Genomic DNA, 16,002 nt, shown 5'->3' on the forward strand with positions numbered 1-16,002 from the left:
AGTTATTCTACATTAGTGTAAAGTTATGTGTATAGTGTGTACAGTAGTGTATAGTGTGTACATGATTAGTGTATAGGTATGTGTACATTAGTGTAGTTATTCTACATTAGTGTATAGTTATGTGTACAGTAGTGTAGTTATTCTACATTAGTGTCAAGTTATGTGTATAGTGTGTACATTAGTGTATAGGTATGTGTACATCAGTGTAGTTATTCTACATTAGTGTATAGTTATGTGTATAGTAGTGTAGTTATGTGTACATTAGTGTATAGTTATGTGTACAGTAGTGTATAGTTGTGGTACAGTAGTGTATAGTTGTGGTACAGTAGTGTATAGTTATGTGTACATTAGTGTATAGTTATGTGTTCATAGTGTATAGTTATGTGTTCAGTATCCCCGGTAGCAGCAGCGCCTCTCGCGGTGTTCCCGGCTCCTGCAGCGGCTGTTCAGCAGCACTTCTCGTCGGCTACGGGATCCATATGCTTGTGAAAAAGCTCAGGCTCAACAAAGCAATGGCAACTTCTCCAAACCTGCTGCCGAGAGTCTAAAACATACCGGCTACTAAACGCGTGTTAGCGGAACCCACATCCACCATCCACCTTACCGGGGTACCCGAGCCTGTCAACCCGGGGAAAGGCAGCCATGGACCCGAGAGACACAGCCCCGGATTCATGGGAGCTGGAGGAGGAGGATGCCGAGGCCCTGGCTGTTGCTGCGGATCTTCAGGCCTCATTTGCCGCCCTTAACGTTAATGCCAAGCCGTTTGTCCCCAACGTGAACGCCGCGGTGTTTGTGCCGAGCTTCTTTCAAGCAAGCCCCGCAGAGACACCAGCGCCAGTCGGTGGGTGACAGCCAGCTGGAAGTAGCTTAGCTTAGCATGCTAACCCAAGCTAAGTTAGTTAGCCTTCCTCCCTGCAGTACAGTTAAAGCTAAACTATCAGAGGTGGGAGAAGAAGTACTCAGATATTGTAGAAGTACCAGAGTGAAGGAAGACTCTGTTACAAGTTAAAGTACTGCATTCAACATGTTACTCAAGTAAAAGTATTGGCATTTAAATATTCTTAAAGTACCAACAGTACTCATTATGCAAATTGGCCCATTTCAGAACAATATTTATGATGTATATAGAAATGTTATTCATTGGGATAAACCCCTTGAGATGCACCATCTCGTTTTCAAGGGGGTCCCGATATGTTTTATAATGATTGATTATTAAAGTGTTATCAAAGCTGGTAAAGGTGCAGCTAGTTTGAATGACTTTGTATACTGCAGGGTAGCTTGTGAATTGACTCCAGGTGGAACTAAAGTGTAATTATGATTATATTTCACATCCTTAATCTTCAAAGATATTAAAAAAAATGTGGTGGAGTAAAAGTACATGATATACCTCTGAGTTGTAGTGGAGTAGAAGTAGCTAAAAAATGAAATACTCAAGCAAAGTACACGTCTCTTAATATTGAACTTGAGTAAATGTACTTACGTTACTGTACACCACTACTAACTAGTCAACAAGTCAGTGTTAGTCATGTGTTGATATGGTGTCATAGGTAATTTATAACACAGTGACATCAAGACGTGACCCTTGTTTGTCTTGTAAATACTTATGAAAGTTTGCTTTGTTTCTTCCCCCCTAAAGCGGCCCCTGATCCAGTAGCCAGCATGGAGGTGGCAGAAACGGCCGGTATGAAGCCTCACTGTTCAGGTTATTAAGTTACAGCTTGTTCCCAGAGCACAGGTGTGGTTCTACTCTCAAGTGTACCGACATTAACCTCTCACCAAACTGCATGCAGAGCAGAAGAAGCTTGGATGCCCACTTCTGAGTCTTGAAGGTTCACTTACTGCGCCATATTTGGATAGCTGGCAGGGGTTAAACATGTGCACGGGCCTTCTTATAATATGATGCAACCTCTCTTGTGCCCAAAATAGACTCTTTGCCACACACTGATATGTGTGAAGCAACCGCTGCATGCCATTAGTCCGCTGCGTGTCAAAAGCAAACATATTGAATCCCTTTTGCTGACTGGTTGTTATTTGCCAGGTTCATTCACATGTGTTGGCCTGCAGTGGGTTGGTATGTGCTTCTACTCGGGTTACAGAGAACTGGAGAAACCTTTGCTTTTCACAGAGAGTCTAGTACTTCTTAAAATCTCTGTACAAATCTGAAATAAAGATTATAATTACAGCCCGATGACACTGCTGACAAAGTCAAAGCCCAAATGAGCGGCATTATTCCACACGCTGATTACAATGAGGAGAACATGGGCTTTGTACATGACTGCTGGGCGGCATAATTTCATAGCTACTGAGCGGCAGGCTGTGTGTTGCCATGGGAAGATTCTAGCCTACTAAATGTTTTTTCCTTTAGTTGAACTTGTTTTCTCTGCAGAATGATGCATTGATTTAGTTTCTTACAAGGGGACTAATAGAGAGGCGAAGTCCCGCCCATCTACTTCCGACCCATGGGACCTTATTTCGGGAAAATGATGGAGAGAGAAAGATTATCGTTCGATCCCGTTTGTGCCACGAATTACACACATATGGGCTCAGAACAGTCTCATAATACACACATGCACACAGAAGGATCCAAACGTGTATTTCATGATCCGCAAAAGGATCCACACTTGTGTTTTTCAATGCACACACACACATGTGTTCCGTTTCATATACATGTAAATAAAATCGAAATACAGAACAAAGTTTTACATATGTATTTTTGATCCTCACATATTTGTTTTCCGTTTAAATCCCCTGAACCTGCAAACACAAGCCGCTTCCTGCACGGATCGCTGTGCATTCGTGTGTGGGTTTTTTGAGACTCCCCTGACGGTCAGCCGATTCGTGATTGTAATTGTTTCTATCTATAGCCAATCAGATGTCTCCTTCATTCTAAGCCAATCACATGAGCGCGCCCCCACGAGGGTATGATTTCTTGCGTTCATGACGTGGGGCTTCATGTACGCATTTTGCGCTGTCCGGTCAGCTCGCTAAACAGTGGGCGGAGCTTCAGGTGATTATGCAGAGCTGCGTGTCTCCGTCAGACTCAGCAGCTGATCTGATCTCTCGCTCCGGTTACACTTCACTCGCGGTTATGTCCATATCGATCAGATCCAGCTCTCCTGATCGGCCTTTATAGAGAGCACCGATCAAACTATTCAGAGTGAATATCGGCCGATAATGACCGGCGGGGCTCCACCCCCCCCTTGACAGTTCACTGTCGAGCACTGGCTTCGTAGTGCACTGATCGATTAGGCTAAGCTAACCTGTAGCTGCTCCCTCCACACTCACAACAACTTCATACAGACATAAATAAAGCAGCTGTATTCGCCACACAGGAAACACACATTTAAAACGGGTTTGCCTGCCGTCTTTGTGTACACAAGCATTCATCAATGGTTTGGAAAGTGGCGCTGTACCTTAATAATATAAAGGCTTGTATTTGCGTGCATTTCCTGTTTGGAAAGTGGCGCTGTACTGAGAGTGGAGGTGTCCTGAGATTAGCGCCTGCAGGCAGGCTCCATGGAGCTGTCAGCTCCGGACAGCGCAAAATGCGTACATGAAGCGTTACGTCATGAACGCAAGAAATCTACCCTCGTGGGGGCGCGCTCATGTGATTAGCTTAGAATTGAGGAGACATCTGATTGGCTATAGATAGAACAAATTTCAAGTACGAATCGGCTGACCGTCAGGGGAGTCTCAAAAACCCACACACGAATGCACAGCGATCCGTGCACAGAAAGCGGTTTGTGTTGCAGGTTCAGAGGTTTTAAACGGAAAACAAATATGCGAGGATCAAAAATACATATGTAAAACTTTTTTCTGTATTTGGATTTTATTTACACGTATATATGAAACGGAACACATGTGTGTGCATTGAAAAACACAAGTGCGAATCCTTTTGCGGATCATGAAATACAAGTGTGAATCCTTCTGTGTGCATGTGTGTATTATGAGACTGTTCTGAGCCCATACACACATGATGTTTGTCGATCTTAAAAAATAATTTCCGTGTAAAAAAAGTCACAGTTTGTCGTAAAACTGTTGAAATATAAGACTATAAGAAAAATACGCAACTAAAAAGACTACAAATCCCAGAGTCCCGGTCCCGCATGCTGGCTCCCACGGAACCGACTAACTCCCCTTGTGTGTGTGTACAGCTCTCAACATGCCCAGACTTCAGGGGCGGATCTACGGGGGGGCAAGGGGGGGCAGCTGCGAGCCGCGGTCTGTAGAGCCTTGCCCCCCAGCTGCCCCCCTAACTTTTGTTTCCCTAAAACTGTACTAAAACAAACCGACACTATGTCCACAAGCTTCTCAAGCAACAAAACAAGCATTGCATTAGTTAAAAGTGAATCATTTTAAATATCATTTTAGGCCCGTTAAAAAACGGCCCTGCAATAAACTGCGGAGCGGCGTTCACACAGACCGCGGCTCACACCGCTGCAGAGAGGGAGCGAGCTGTCCCAGCACCTATGGATCAGCTTCCCCTGGGAGCATTTCCCCTTCCACTAGTTTTGTTTTTACTAAGAATGAGAGCTTGAAACTAAATATTAATAAAACGCTGCCGTTTGAATTGATAGCGTTTAACAGACTTGGAGTGATTTTCACCTCTTTTAATACTTTCCGCCTCATTCTGAAAGAAAGAAGTGAAATGTTTCAACGTGACGGCCGTCTTGGTGTGTGGTGCGAGACGGGAGATGTAGTTCATTGAGCGGTTTCACACAACACAAAGTGTTACTTCACAGTTTTACGACACATTTTTATTTTTTTGACTTGCAAAATTATATTTTAAATTGTCAAACATCATGTGTGTAATTCGTGGCACAATTCAAACGGGATAAAAGATAATCTTTCTCTCTCCATCGACTTCAATACATACCTTTTCCGAAATAAGGTCCCATGGAGGAAAGGGAGGGACTTCGCCTCTATATGAACGAGTAACTGCATACAGTAGACAGTGAAGATGTGCATCTTTTTAGTCTTAAGACATACATTTTTTGGAGCATTTGCTCAGGTCCCTACTCCCTAAAGGACATATGGATTTAAGGTACAGCTCCAATAGTTGGTGCAAATCCAATACCACTGTCGTAGTTTTTGGAGCAGTTTTGCCTTTTTAAAACTAGATTTTTAGGTTAGAAATTAGCCAAATCATTTGTTCAGTCCTTGAACTATTGTTAAAATAACAGGTGACCTTGTGGTTTAATACATTTTAGGCTGATTAAATAAGACATGATGTTAGATGAAGCACTATTACCAATAAAGACATAAAATCATTGTAATGTGAATAGAGCACGTGAGTGATAATAGTGGAGGAGATAGAAGTGAATCAGTTCTGGAATTTGTTGTAGGAAAAAGGGGATCTTTTTGTTGTAAAAATAAACCTGGCAGGAACGTCTTGAATAAACTCCAGAACTCATCATGAATCAGTCTGCAGGGTTTCAGTCCTGCCAAGAAAAGAAGTCATTAAATACTTCCAAACGTGTTCAGTTGCAGCTCCGGTGGAGAACGGAAGCTCAGAGGCCAAGATGACCACAGAGGAGGAGACGTGGGAGCAGAAGGAGGAGCCTGGAGATGGAGGAGGAGGTGGGGGAGAAGGAGGAGAGGAAGATCTGGTACCAGGAGCCTGCGAAGAGGGTGTGGCCAGGATCGAAGAAGAAGAGGAGATGATGGAGGAGGAAGAGGAGGAGATGCCGATGCCCAAAGTGGCTCCGGCACCACCAAATGCCCCGAAGAAGGAACATGTGAACGTGGTCTTCATCGGTCACGTGGGTGAGTCAAGACGAAATATGCATTCATCTAAAGAATATTATTTATCGTGTAATGTTCAGGTTATTCATTTTCAACCTGTAGGTAGGTTTAGGTTGCAGTTAAAAGACGAGGTACCCATTGTGACAGGTTTCAAACAACATGGGGCTAATTGTTAAAAAGTGTTACGTTTATTTATATAGCATCTTCATTAAAAAACACTCGAAGAAACAATGAAACGTTTTTATATATTTGACCTGTTTAGATGCTGGAAAATCAACTATCGGAGGACAGATCATGTGAGTAACCCTTTTTTAATGTGTGTTAATAATTAAACACAACTAATATTCCCCTTCCCCAGTGTGCCTTTTCATTTCCAACTGTATAGAAAACTGAGTCCAGACCTGAGCAATGAAACCAACAACAACCCAATGTTTCTTGTTGCCATTGTGTCATGTTCCCTCTTACACAACACTGCTTTTCAGTTTTAATCCTCAGTTCCACTTTTGCCGCCATAAAGCCACAGATACAATAAATAATGCGCCACGGCCTTCTGGTCAGTCATCTTACCCTCTATGTGTTTCCTTTTTATTTTGTAGGTATTTAACTGGAATGGTGGAAAAGCGAACCCTGGAGAAATATGAAAGAGAGGCGAAAGAGAAGAACAGGGAGACATGGTGAGGAAAATGACAATATTCACTTTATTGTGTCTAAAAACAACATGGATTAAAAAATATACATACCTAATATTAACCCATAAGAACCCGGACCCATTTCTACTTTTGGGGAAATTAAGGAGGACATAATTTAGACTAAATAGACCACCTAGAACATGGATTAAAAAATATATATACCTAATATTAAGTGTTAATATTTGTGAAAATAAAGCAGTAAACCTATCTATAATATTTTAACAAAAGGGCCTCAAAATGGCTAAATTTGATCTACAATATGCCGTTATTTTACATGTTTTTTCAATTTTAAAGAGGTCCTATTGTGCTTTTTGGGCTTTATGCTTTTCTGAAGCGTGTTATGCCCCTTTCACACCAGCGCCTTTTCAGCTCCGGCTCGGAGCTAGAGCCTGAAAAGCGCCGGGTTTTCCTGTTCACACCGCAGCGGCGCCGGCTCTTAGCTCCGGAATCCGCTTCATTTCCAGCTCCAAAAAATTGTCGGTCCAGAGGCAAGAGCTTTGGAGCTAAGAGGCGACGTCGCTTACGTCTCTCTTACGTCGAGGCGTGCAGGAAACTAAACCCACCTCCCATGGGTCGACTGTCAGCCTGCCTACAAGCAGTAGTGCCTATAAACACACTTTATAAAGTCAGGCAGCACTAACCAGGCTTCGTGTGGTTCTGTTTATTTGTGCCTTACTTTGACCATCCGTTCACTGTTATCGATCACTGTGGAGAGAGGCAGACGTGTTGTTTTGTATTATTGCAGCTATCGGATGCAAGTAGTCAGTTTAGCTTCGGTTGCTATGCCAACATCACCCGTTTTATACCAGAGCAACTTTCATAACAGCGTTGTGATACCAAACAGTGTCAATTCAGACTGACACACATTCACTTAGGCTAAGGGGAACTGGGGATATGCATCAGCTGCTTGTGTGAGTCGGACAGTGAATACTTTAGAGCGGCCGCTGCAGTGGGAGCTAACCGGGAGCTAACGGGAGAATAAACTCCCGTGGAAGAGCAGCACTGCAGCGGTCGGTAAATGCTGCAGAAACACATTAATAAACAATGAACCACGGCACTCTGGAGCAAAGCATAAGGTTGGAGAAGTCGTTATTCCATTTATTCTGGCTTCGTGTGATTAAAAGCAACGCGATCATCGACCCGACGCAGTTGTTGTTGTTGTTGTGAGCTGCCGTTGGGGAGCAAATCAGCGATGTAAACGGTGACGTCATGACGCAGCAAGGGCAGCTCTGGGGCGCCAGTGGGCGGTGTGCACAGAGCGGGAGCTGAAAAGGGAAACCGGAGCTGAACCAGAAAAGCTCCCGCTCGGAGCTAGAAACTGAAAAGCGCTGGTGTGAAAGCCGCATTATATGTAGGTTTAGTGCAGGGGTCTGCAACCTTTTTGCCCACCTATTTTTTTTGTCTGGAGCTGCAAAACATATTTGATAGCTTGATAGCTTATAAACTTGTATATATTGTTACATCATAGACAAAAACTACAGTTTGTTTGCATGTATTATTTATTACATTACAGAAAACTGTTAACTTCTAATAAGAAGAACTCTTATAAGGAGAATTAAAAAAAATACACAGGCCAACTTTAAAATAAATCAACACAGCACTTGGGGAGTCCTCTGCACATTTGAAGGAAGTTAATATAATTAAAATAGCCCACTTTGAATTAAATACCACATATAGCTGCACCCTAAAACGAGTTAACTGATTGAATTATGACTGAAGATCGTCAGCCGTCTTCCTCTTCCGTGTTTCTCCTCGATACGTAAAGGCTGCAGCACCTTTGACAACTTCTCTCCACATATCAAACATACCGGTAAGCCAGCATCGCTTGCTTGAAAGCAGATGACTCTGTCCACGCAGAATTAAATCCTGTGTTCCTCTGATACTTTTCTTTTCTTTGATGTATCCATAGCTCGCTCATCAAGCCGGGGGTCAGGTTATTCGCCTGCAAGAAAAGGCACTAGCGTGGGACCGTAGCAGGATGTGACGCATACTTTAGTTTACCTAATTAAAACCGTTTTTTTATATGTCACAGTATCACCTCAAAATACAAGATACGAAACATGTTGAACCGTGCAACGAAATATAAATAGTCGTACAAATACTTTTATTTTATTTCCTTCTTATTTTTGTTTAAGCTCAAGGGAGCCACGCAGGGGCGGTTCTAGGGGGGCCAGGGGGGGGCCAGTGCCCCCCCCTAACACTGAAAAGTTTTTTTTTTTTAAATGTTAAATATGTAACTTAAGCTGAAGCTAACAGTAATAACTATAAGATATATCTGAAATAAATATGTGTACTGAAACAAATACCAATAACTGTATTGTTTTTTTATGCGCAATTACTTCATACTGTCTAGTTCTCTTTTTCGTCCTGCATTTATTGTGCCCCCCTCAGAAAATAACTGGCCCCCCAGTGGCCCCCCCAGTCAAATTGGTCTAGAACCGCCACTGAGCCAGAGCAGAGGGCTTAAAGGGCCGCATGCCCCTCCAGAGGTTTCTAGAGTTTCTCTCCCATCCCTCATTTTGATTACGACAGGCCTGTTTTACACGCGTACAGTAATCTTAAATGCTCATATTAACACATGTATGTAAAAAAAAAAAAAATGACGAGATTCACATGTTGGGTGCAGGTACCTGTCGTGGGCTCTGGACACAAACCAGGAGGAGAGAGACAAGGGGAAGACGGTGGAGGTGGGGAGGGCTTACTTTGAGACGGAGAAGAAACATTTCACCATCCTGGACGCCCCCGGACACAAGAGCTTCGTCCCCAACATGATCGGGGGGGCGTCACAAGCCGACCTGGCTGTGCTGGTGAGAGAAACAAACAACCCTATCCCATCCATAACGAGCCAAAGAGATGAAATCCTGTACTGACACATAGAGATTGAAAGTGCATATCGTGAGATGCAGGGAAAAAAGTCCATTCAAACCTCTGCATTCGTTCCCCTCTCATCCTACGTATATATGTTATGAATAAGCTCAAATGAATGCCCGTAAATATCCCTGAATGCGGGACTAACTCCTGCCTCCCTTCTTGTTTTGTACCAGGTGATTTCGGCGAGGAAGGGGGAGTTTGAGACGGGCTTTGAGAAGGGGGGGCAGACACGGGAACATGCCATGCTCGCTAAAACGGCCGGGGTCAAACATCTCATCGTCCTGGTGAACAAGATGGACGACCCCACGGTCAACTGGAGCCTCGACAGGTCAGCAGGGGTCGCCTTGAAATACATACGATATTTCTGAATGCTGTGTCAGTGCCTTTTCAACTTGTGTTCATCTATTACTCAGCTTCGGCGCCATAACATGTCTATCAGTGAATTCTTAGCATGGTTTGGGGATCCTGTTCTATTAACCCTTAGATGCCCTGAGAGTGACTACACTCTTCCATAAGTGGGTCAAAAAGGACCCGTATTAGAATAATGTGTTTTTATGCCATTTTTGTCAATTTCGTTAAGAAAAATCACGTGTATAATATTTAGTATTATATTTTGGTTCACATTAGAAATATTTTATATTTAATTTTTCACTATTTATAATTTTAGACATTTTTTTTCATTTGGAAAAAAAACGTTTTGAACATATCGATGCAAAAATCTCCGCTATTCTGAGACCCTCACAGTATTCCAGTCCCTTTTCAAAACTCATCTCTTCTCCTCTTGTCTACTCATAGCCCCCCCCCATCAATCCATGCCGGTTGATCAAGTTTGATAGTCCTTTACCCCCCCGCACCCTATCCTTCCCTTATATTGTAAAGCGATTTTGAGTCCTTGAAAAGCCCTATACACATATAATGTATTATTATTATACTGACAGGCATCAGATGTTGCTGTGTAAAATAATCTTCCTGCGAGGTGTCACTTGTGATGTTGTCTGTGTGGTCCACAGTGAATGTAGTCCTGACAGCAACAGGTGATAAGAATCAAAGGTTCCCATAGGATCCCATAGGAAATGCATGCCGGTCATTTTTGACCCACTTATGGAAGCTTGGGGTAGAAATACAAAAACTACAATTTCTTAAAATGTACATTTCAAATTTGAATGGCATGAAATCCAAAACATGTTTTTTGAGGAATAGCTGGAATATGAAATGATAAAAAAATGTCATTACAAAGATACTTCAAGAAATCCACCTCACCGGGTCAAAGAAGACCCACTTATGCATCCAAGAGTTAAGATGTTCTTTTTATAGGTGTGACGTCTTTCTCCTTTTCAAATGTCAGATTGCCTCTGGGACACAAAGATGGAGGCTCATACCGATGTGTTGCAATCATGATGCTAAGCCTTTCATATTTGAGTAAAGCATCTCATGGTTTTATTATTCCCTGCAGGTATGAAGAGTGTAAGGAGAAGCTGGTTCCCTTCCTAAAGAAGGTGGGCTTCAACCCCAAGAAGGACATCTACTTTATGCCTTGCTCCGGACTCACAGGTGCCAACCTCAAAGACCCCCTCACAGAATGCCTCTGGTACACGTAAGTACTGTGTGTGTGTGTGTGTGGTGTGTGTGGTGTGTGTGTGTGTGTGTGTGGTGTGTGTGTGTGTGTGTGTGTGTGTGTGTGTGTGTGTGTGTTGTGTGTGTGTGTGTGTGTGTGTGTGTGTGTGTTGTGTTGTGTGTTGTGTGTGTGTGTGTGTTGTGTGTGTGGTGTGTGTGTGTGTGTGTGTTAATATACCTATTAATTGTATATCTCTTAATCAGAGTCTCTGACAACAGATATAAAATGTGAGTGAACGAGTGGATCTTTTTTAAATATGATGATTCTTCTTCCTCACCAGGGGTATGCCATTTATTTCCCACCTGGACAGTTTGCCAAACTTCACCAGATCCCACGACGGACCGGTGAGACTACCCATCGTAGACAAGTACAAGGTGAGCAGCTGGAGGCCATTGGCCGCTTTCTAAAGCAGGGTGTCCGCGGGGTCTTAAAAAGTATTTAAAGTTGATAAATCAATTTAGCGAAAATTAATGCTATTAAAAAGTATTAAACGGCATTTTCCAAGGTATTAAGAAGGTCCACAGCAACGACAACACGAAACACCCTTTAATTTACTGAAAGACATGTCGGGAAACCCCCTCAAGGCGGCCCCATGCATAGCACGCCGTAAAATGCTGCTTCTTATTTTAAGTTTCGTTGCCTCGCTCTGTGGGGGGGGGAGTCTGTGGGGGGGGGGGATCGAAGCTGTCCGGTCCCACATGCTAAGTGTTAGCAGCGTTTAAGTCCCGACTCTCCCGATGGCCAATCCGTGCCTCCCCTGACTGCACGTCGCTGTGAAGTCCGGGGCGATGAGACACACGTTCACGAAGCCAAACTATATCCGCTCACAGAGATCTGCTATTTTAAAGTAAAGTCAACACATATCGACCCTAAATATAGTCTATATTAAGAACGAGAAAAGTCTTAACATATATGACAAATGTGTGAGGGTGATGACGTCGGAGCATCGTCCTATATGCCGGGCTTAGCCCAATTCAACCCCTGGGTATTTGTGAGGGAGCTCCTATATGGCATTACCGCTGAAGCTCACCAAAGTTTAATATATTTCATAGTTCAAAGTTTTGTCAATTGTTTTGTTTATTGGTCAAATACTGGTTTCTACTGGTTTCTACTGGTTTTACTGGAATGAAAGAGCACAGAGTCCAGAAGCAACAAAGCAGCATGCTGCATTAAACCTGACCTTCACAGAGAGGTCGAAGTTCATGTGGAGAGGAGGCTTCTGTCTGCACTCTGTTTAGGTGTGCTATCTTACAATCAATATAGTGAATGTGAGGTCAAGTGTGTCGCCAAGGTAACCGGTTAGAACTCGAAGTGGCGATGAGGTCTTAAAATGTATAAAAGGTCTTACATTTGACTTCAGGGTTGCTGCATAGACCCTGAAGCATGAATACAGAAATCTGAAGAGAGAGACCGAGATGTGACGCAGAGCCTCAGCGTTAGAGTGGGCGACACATTCCTTCTGGTTTCTGTTGACTCTGCCAAAGTACTTTGATGTTTCCTCTCCAGTTTGTCTTCCTCCTTCCTGCAGGGTGTTTTCATAGAGCACGCTGAAACGCTTCTCAGCTTCTCTGCGCTGACACCAAGTCAATTCAAGATCTCATTTATTATCTCTGCTGTGTGGAAAAGCAAGAAGGGAAATAATACCTCAAGATATTTGGATAGAAAATGGACATAATGTAAAAATACATTATTCTTGTATTCGTTGCTATACTTCCCCATTTATTTGTTCTTATTATTTTACATGAATTGATTCTTTCTTATGGCACGTCAAATGACTATAAAAGATAAATAGACTCAAACTAAATATTTTAATTATTTGATTTCTTTATTTTCTATATTTTTATTTGATGTTTTTTTGTATTTCCACCTTTAGTTTCTTATTAATTTATAGATGTATAGACTTATGACTACACACACACACACACACACACACACACACACACACACACACCCTCACTCTCTTAAAGATAATTCATCTTCTTGGCTCTTGCTGTTAGACTCTGTTCAGATGTGGGTGTCGGTGGAGTCGCATTAGCTCGCTCACATTAATGATCCTTCCACATGTCCTCTCTTCATCTCCTCTCTTCCTCTCCTCTTCATCGCCTCTCTTCATCCTCTCGTCTTTAAGTTGGTTTAATTCTCCTCTCGCTGTGATTGCATGAGAGCTTTATGTGGAGGATATATAATTAAACTGGGGTCTCGTGATCAGAGGGGATTATGGTTCAGTTAGCAGAAATCCAAAATCATTCATTTCTGCACGCCAGCAGATGTTAATACGGTATTATTAAATGAGTCATATAATGAAGCTTGAAATGTACTTAACCCACCAGATGTCAAGTGGAAGTGTTTGAAGTGGTGGCGACAGGGAGTCGATAGGGACTTGGCTTGGCAACTGGAAGGTCACCAGTTCAAGTCCCGGCAAGACCAAGTGCTACCGAGGTGTCCCTGAGCAAGGCACCGTTCCCCACACTGCTCCTAACACAGGATGGGTCAAACGCAGAGAAACCATTTCCCCACGAGGGATTACCGTACTTTCCGGACTATAAAGCGCACCGGCATATGAGCCGCAGCAGCTAAACTGTCCGTCTGTCTTGCTCTCGTTCTGTCTCTCGGTTCCACTTTTACTTTGGCGCGCTACCTGTCTCACTCTTTTCCGGCCTCCAGCTTTTCCTGCTGGAGCCCGCCCCTTAGAGGTGGCGGGCGCGGACCGGTCCTAGAGCCCGTAGAGTTAAAGGTGGTTAATGTTACCTGTATAGTCCATAGATTTAGGAGGTTCCCTAGTGGCCGTTAGCTGGACAACAAAAATGGGGGAAAAAGTCGCGGCTTATAGTCCGAAAAGTACGGTAATAAAAGTCCATCTTATCTTAAATGTAGAGAAACACGTTTTGATTATGGTTTTTGTTGCATTTGCCCTTTTTATGACCGCTATCATCAGGATTATAATACAATTAGCTGCTGATACTTCCCTGGTCTTGTGTGGAAAAAACACATCTCCAAAAAAAACAATAACCTGGCAGTTAGAAGGTCTCCACTGTCATGTTGTACACACACTCATTACACAGTAGCCTATACACCATCTTTTTCACTCTGTGTGTGTGTGTGTGTGTGTGTGTGTGTGTGTGTGTGTGTGTGTGTGTGTGTGTGTGTGTGTGTGTGTGTGTGTGTTTGTGTGTGTGTGTTGTGTGTGTGTGTGTGTGTGTGTGTGTGTGTGTGTGTGTGTGTGTGTGTGTAGGACATGGGCACAGTGATCCTGGGGAAGCTGGAGTCGGGGTGCATCAGTAAAGCGCAGCAGCTCATCATGATGCCCAACCGGGTGAGACCTCCTCTCTGCTGCTCACGACAGACCCATGACACTTCCAGTAGTTGCATTATTTAAAATAACAATAGATAGAACAAGTGCTGAACAGTTAAATTATACAAATGTGTGTGTGTTTCAGCACACAGTGGAGGTCCTCAGTCTGCTGAGCGACGATGTGGAGACGGACGATGCGACTCCCGGGGAGAATCTGAAGCTGAGGCTGAAGGGCATCGAGGAGGAGGAGATCCTGCCGGGGTTCATCCTCTGCAGCCCCGACAACATCTGCCACTCCGGGCGCACCTTCGACGCACAGGTGCTTTACACTCAGATCATGAAAGTCGCTGCGTCCTCAACCCACCCTGAAGTCCAGTCATTACTTCAGGGGAGAGTTGATATCAAGGCCTTCAGCTCCGGTAACTTCAGTTTCAACCGATGCATTTATTATCTGGCAGTCATACTAATAAAAGCCAAGAAGTAGATCCATAACATTAAAAGTGACCAGTGTGAAGTGTTGAGGTGGGAGGTTTATTTATTAATTATATATTATTATTATTTTGCGACGCTTAAGCCCTTCTACTCCAGTCGGACTCAGGTGAGGGTGTTGAACTGTTCCTTGTCCATGTGATGTTTTGTTGTTGTTTTGTTTCTTTCCGTTAACCGTCAAGTGGGAACTGAAACGTTTTTTTTGTACGTTTTTGTGTTTCTCTTATTTTCCTACGACACTGTTATGATTGGCTGAGAATAAGAAAATATGAAGGACAGACCATAATTTTACTTTGAGAAAGGGGGCAGGTAATATAAGATACATTTCTTCTCCCTGCTCCTTTTCGGGTACGGTTTGTTTACAGAGACATGTTTTGTAAACAATTGTTAGACATTAAGTTGTGCGTACCATGAACAAATAAAAAATGAAAAATATATTTTTTATTTCAGATCGTCATCATTGAGCACAAGTCAATCATTTGTCCCGGTTACAACGCAGTCCTTCACATCCACACCTGCATCGAGGAAGTGCAGATCTCAGTAAGTTACTACTGTGTGTGGGGGAAACTTCTGAAGCCATGGGAGACGGGACTCAGAGACACGAGGAGAGCTGGAGCTTTGATGGCAAAGAGCTTCGGCCGGAGAATTCACCAGACATGTCACGGGCCACGGTCTGACCACACGGTTGAGATGCCACAATCAGTCCTGAAGCGCCCTCCTGTAGCTCCAGGTTTTAACTAGTTCAGAGAGAATAATCAACATTCTTCAATAGATAGACTAACAGCTGAGGACACTGAAGCACAGTTGTTGTCTCTTATGGCTCGGGGTCATCTCCACCCCGAGGAGGATGTGTTCCAGGTGTCCCACAACAATAACTACCTCTGACCGAGAGTAGCCCGGTCACAAACTGGCAACATCAACAACTTGCTAGGGCAGCCCCTCCTTACGGGAGATAGCGGCTGCTCAAGGCTGGTCAGCTGCGTCAGAGGGCGAAGGAGGACATGACAACACTACTGACATATTCTGTTTTCATTTCCTATTTAGTTTGATCAGTCAGTTGTGATTGCATTTCTCCACTGTGGTTGAACTTGTTTACATCCTGCCTGCAGGCCTTAATCTGTCTGGTGGATAAGAAGTCGGGGAGAAAAGCAAAGTCCGACCGCGCTTCGTGAAGCAGGACCAGGTGTGCATCGCCCGGCTGAGAGCGGCAGGAACCATCTGCCTAGAGACCTTCAAAGACTTCCCTCAGATGGGACGGTTCACACTGAGGGACGAGGGTGAGGAGAGTGTGTGTGTGTGTG

The 16,002-nt window shown here is 43.6% G+C and overlaps 1 protein-coding gene across 1 annotated transcript; it reads left to right on the forward strand.

Annotated features, from left to right (window-relative positions):
• Positions 1 to 421: 421 nt before the first annotated feature.
• Positions 422 to 15,959, forward strand: LOC117441889 (eukaryotic peptide chain release factor GTP-binding subunit ERF3A-like). Its single transcript, XM_034077907.2, has 13 exons — positions 422 to 841; positions 1,637 to 1,702; positions 5,485 to 5,766; positions 6,008 to 6,041; positions 6,342 to 6,419; positions 9,061 to 9,241; positions 9,479 to 9,633; positions 10,759 to 10,899; positions 11,201 to 11,294; positions 14,153 to 14,233; positions 14,358 to 14,531; positions 15,152 to 15,241; positions 15,811 to 15,959. Exons 1-13 carry the CDS (start codon positions 643 to 645, stop codon positions 15,871 to 15,873), a joined length of 1,638 nt encoding a protein of 545 aa, XP_033933798.1. The 5' UTR covers positions 422 to 642; the 3' UTR covers positions 15,874 to 15,959.
• Positions 15,960 to 16,002: the final 43 nt, after the last annotated feature.

Source organism: Pseudochaenichthys georgianus, unplaced genomic scaffold (assembly GCF_902827115.2).
Source record: "Pseudochaenichthys georgianus unplaced genomic scaffold, fPseGeo1.2 scaffold_2113_arrow_ctg1, whole genome shotgun sequence".
NCBI lineage: Eukaryota > Metazoa > Chordata > Actinopteri > Perciformes > Channichthyidae > Pseudochaenichthys > Pseudochaenichthys georgianus.

What these genes read in the sequence shown, in the direction of transcription:
- LOC117441889 (XM_034077907.2), top strand. Translation starts at nt 643, where the DNA reads ATGGACCCGAGAGACACAGCCCCGGATTCATGGGAGCTGGAGGAGGAG. An exon ending in ACAGAATGCCTCTGGTACAC is followed by an intron (nt 10,900 to 11,200) that starts GTAAGTACTGTG and finishes CTTCCTCACCAG; the next exon opens with GGGTATGCCATTTATTTCCC. An exon ending in GGCGCACCTTCGACGCACAG is followed by an intron (nt 14,532 to 15,151) that starts GTGCTTTACACT and finishes TTTTTATTTCAG; the next exon opens with ATCGTCATCATTGAGCACAA.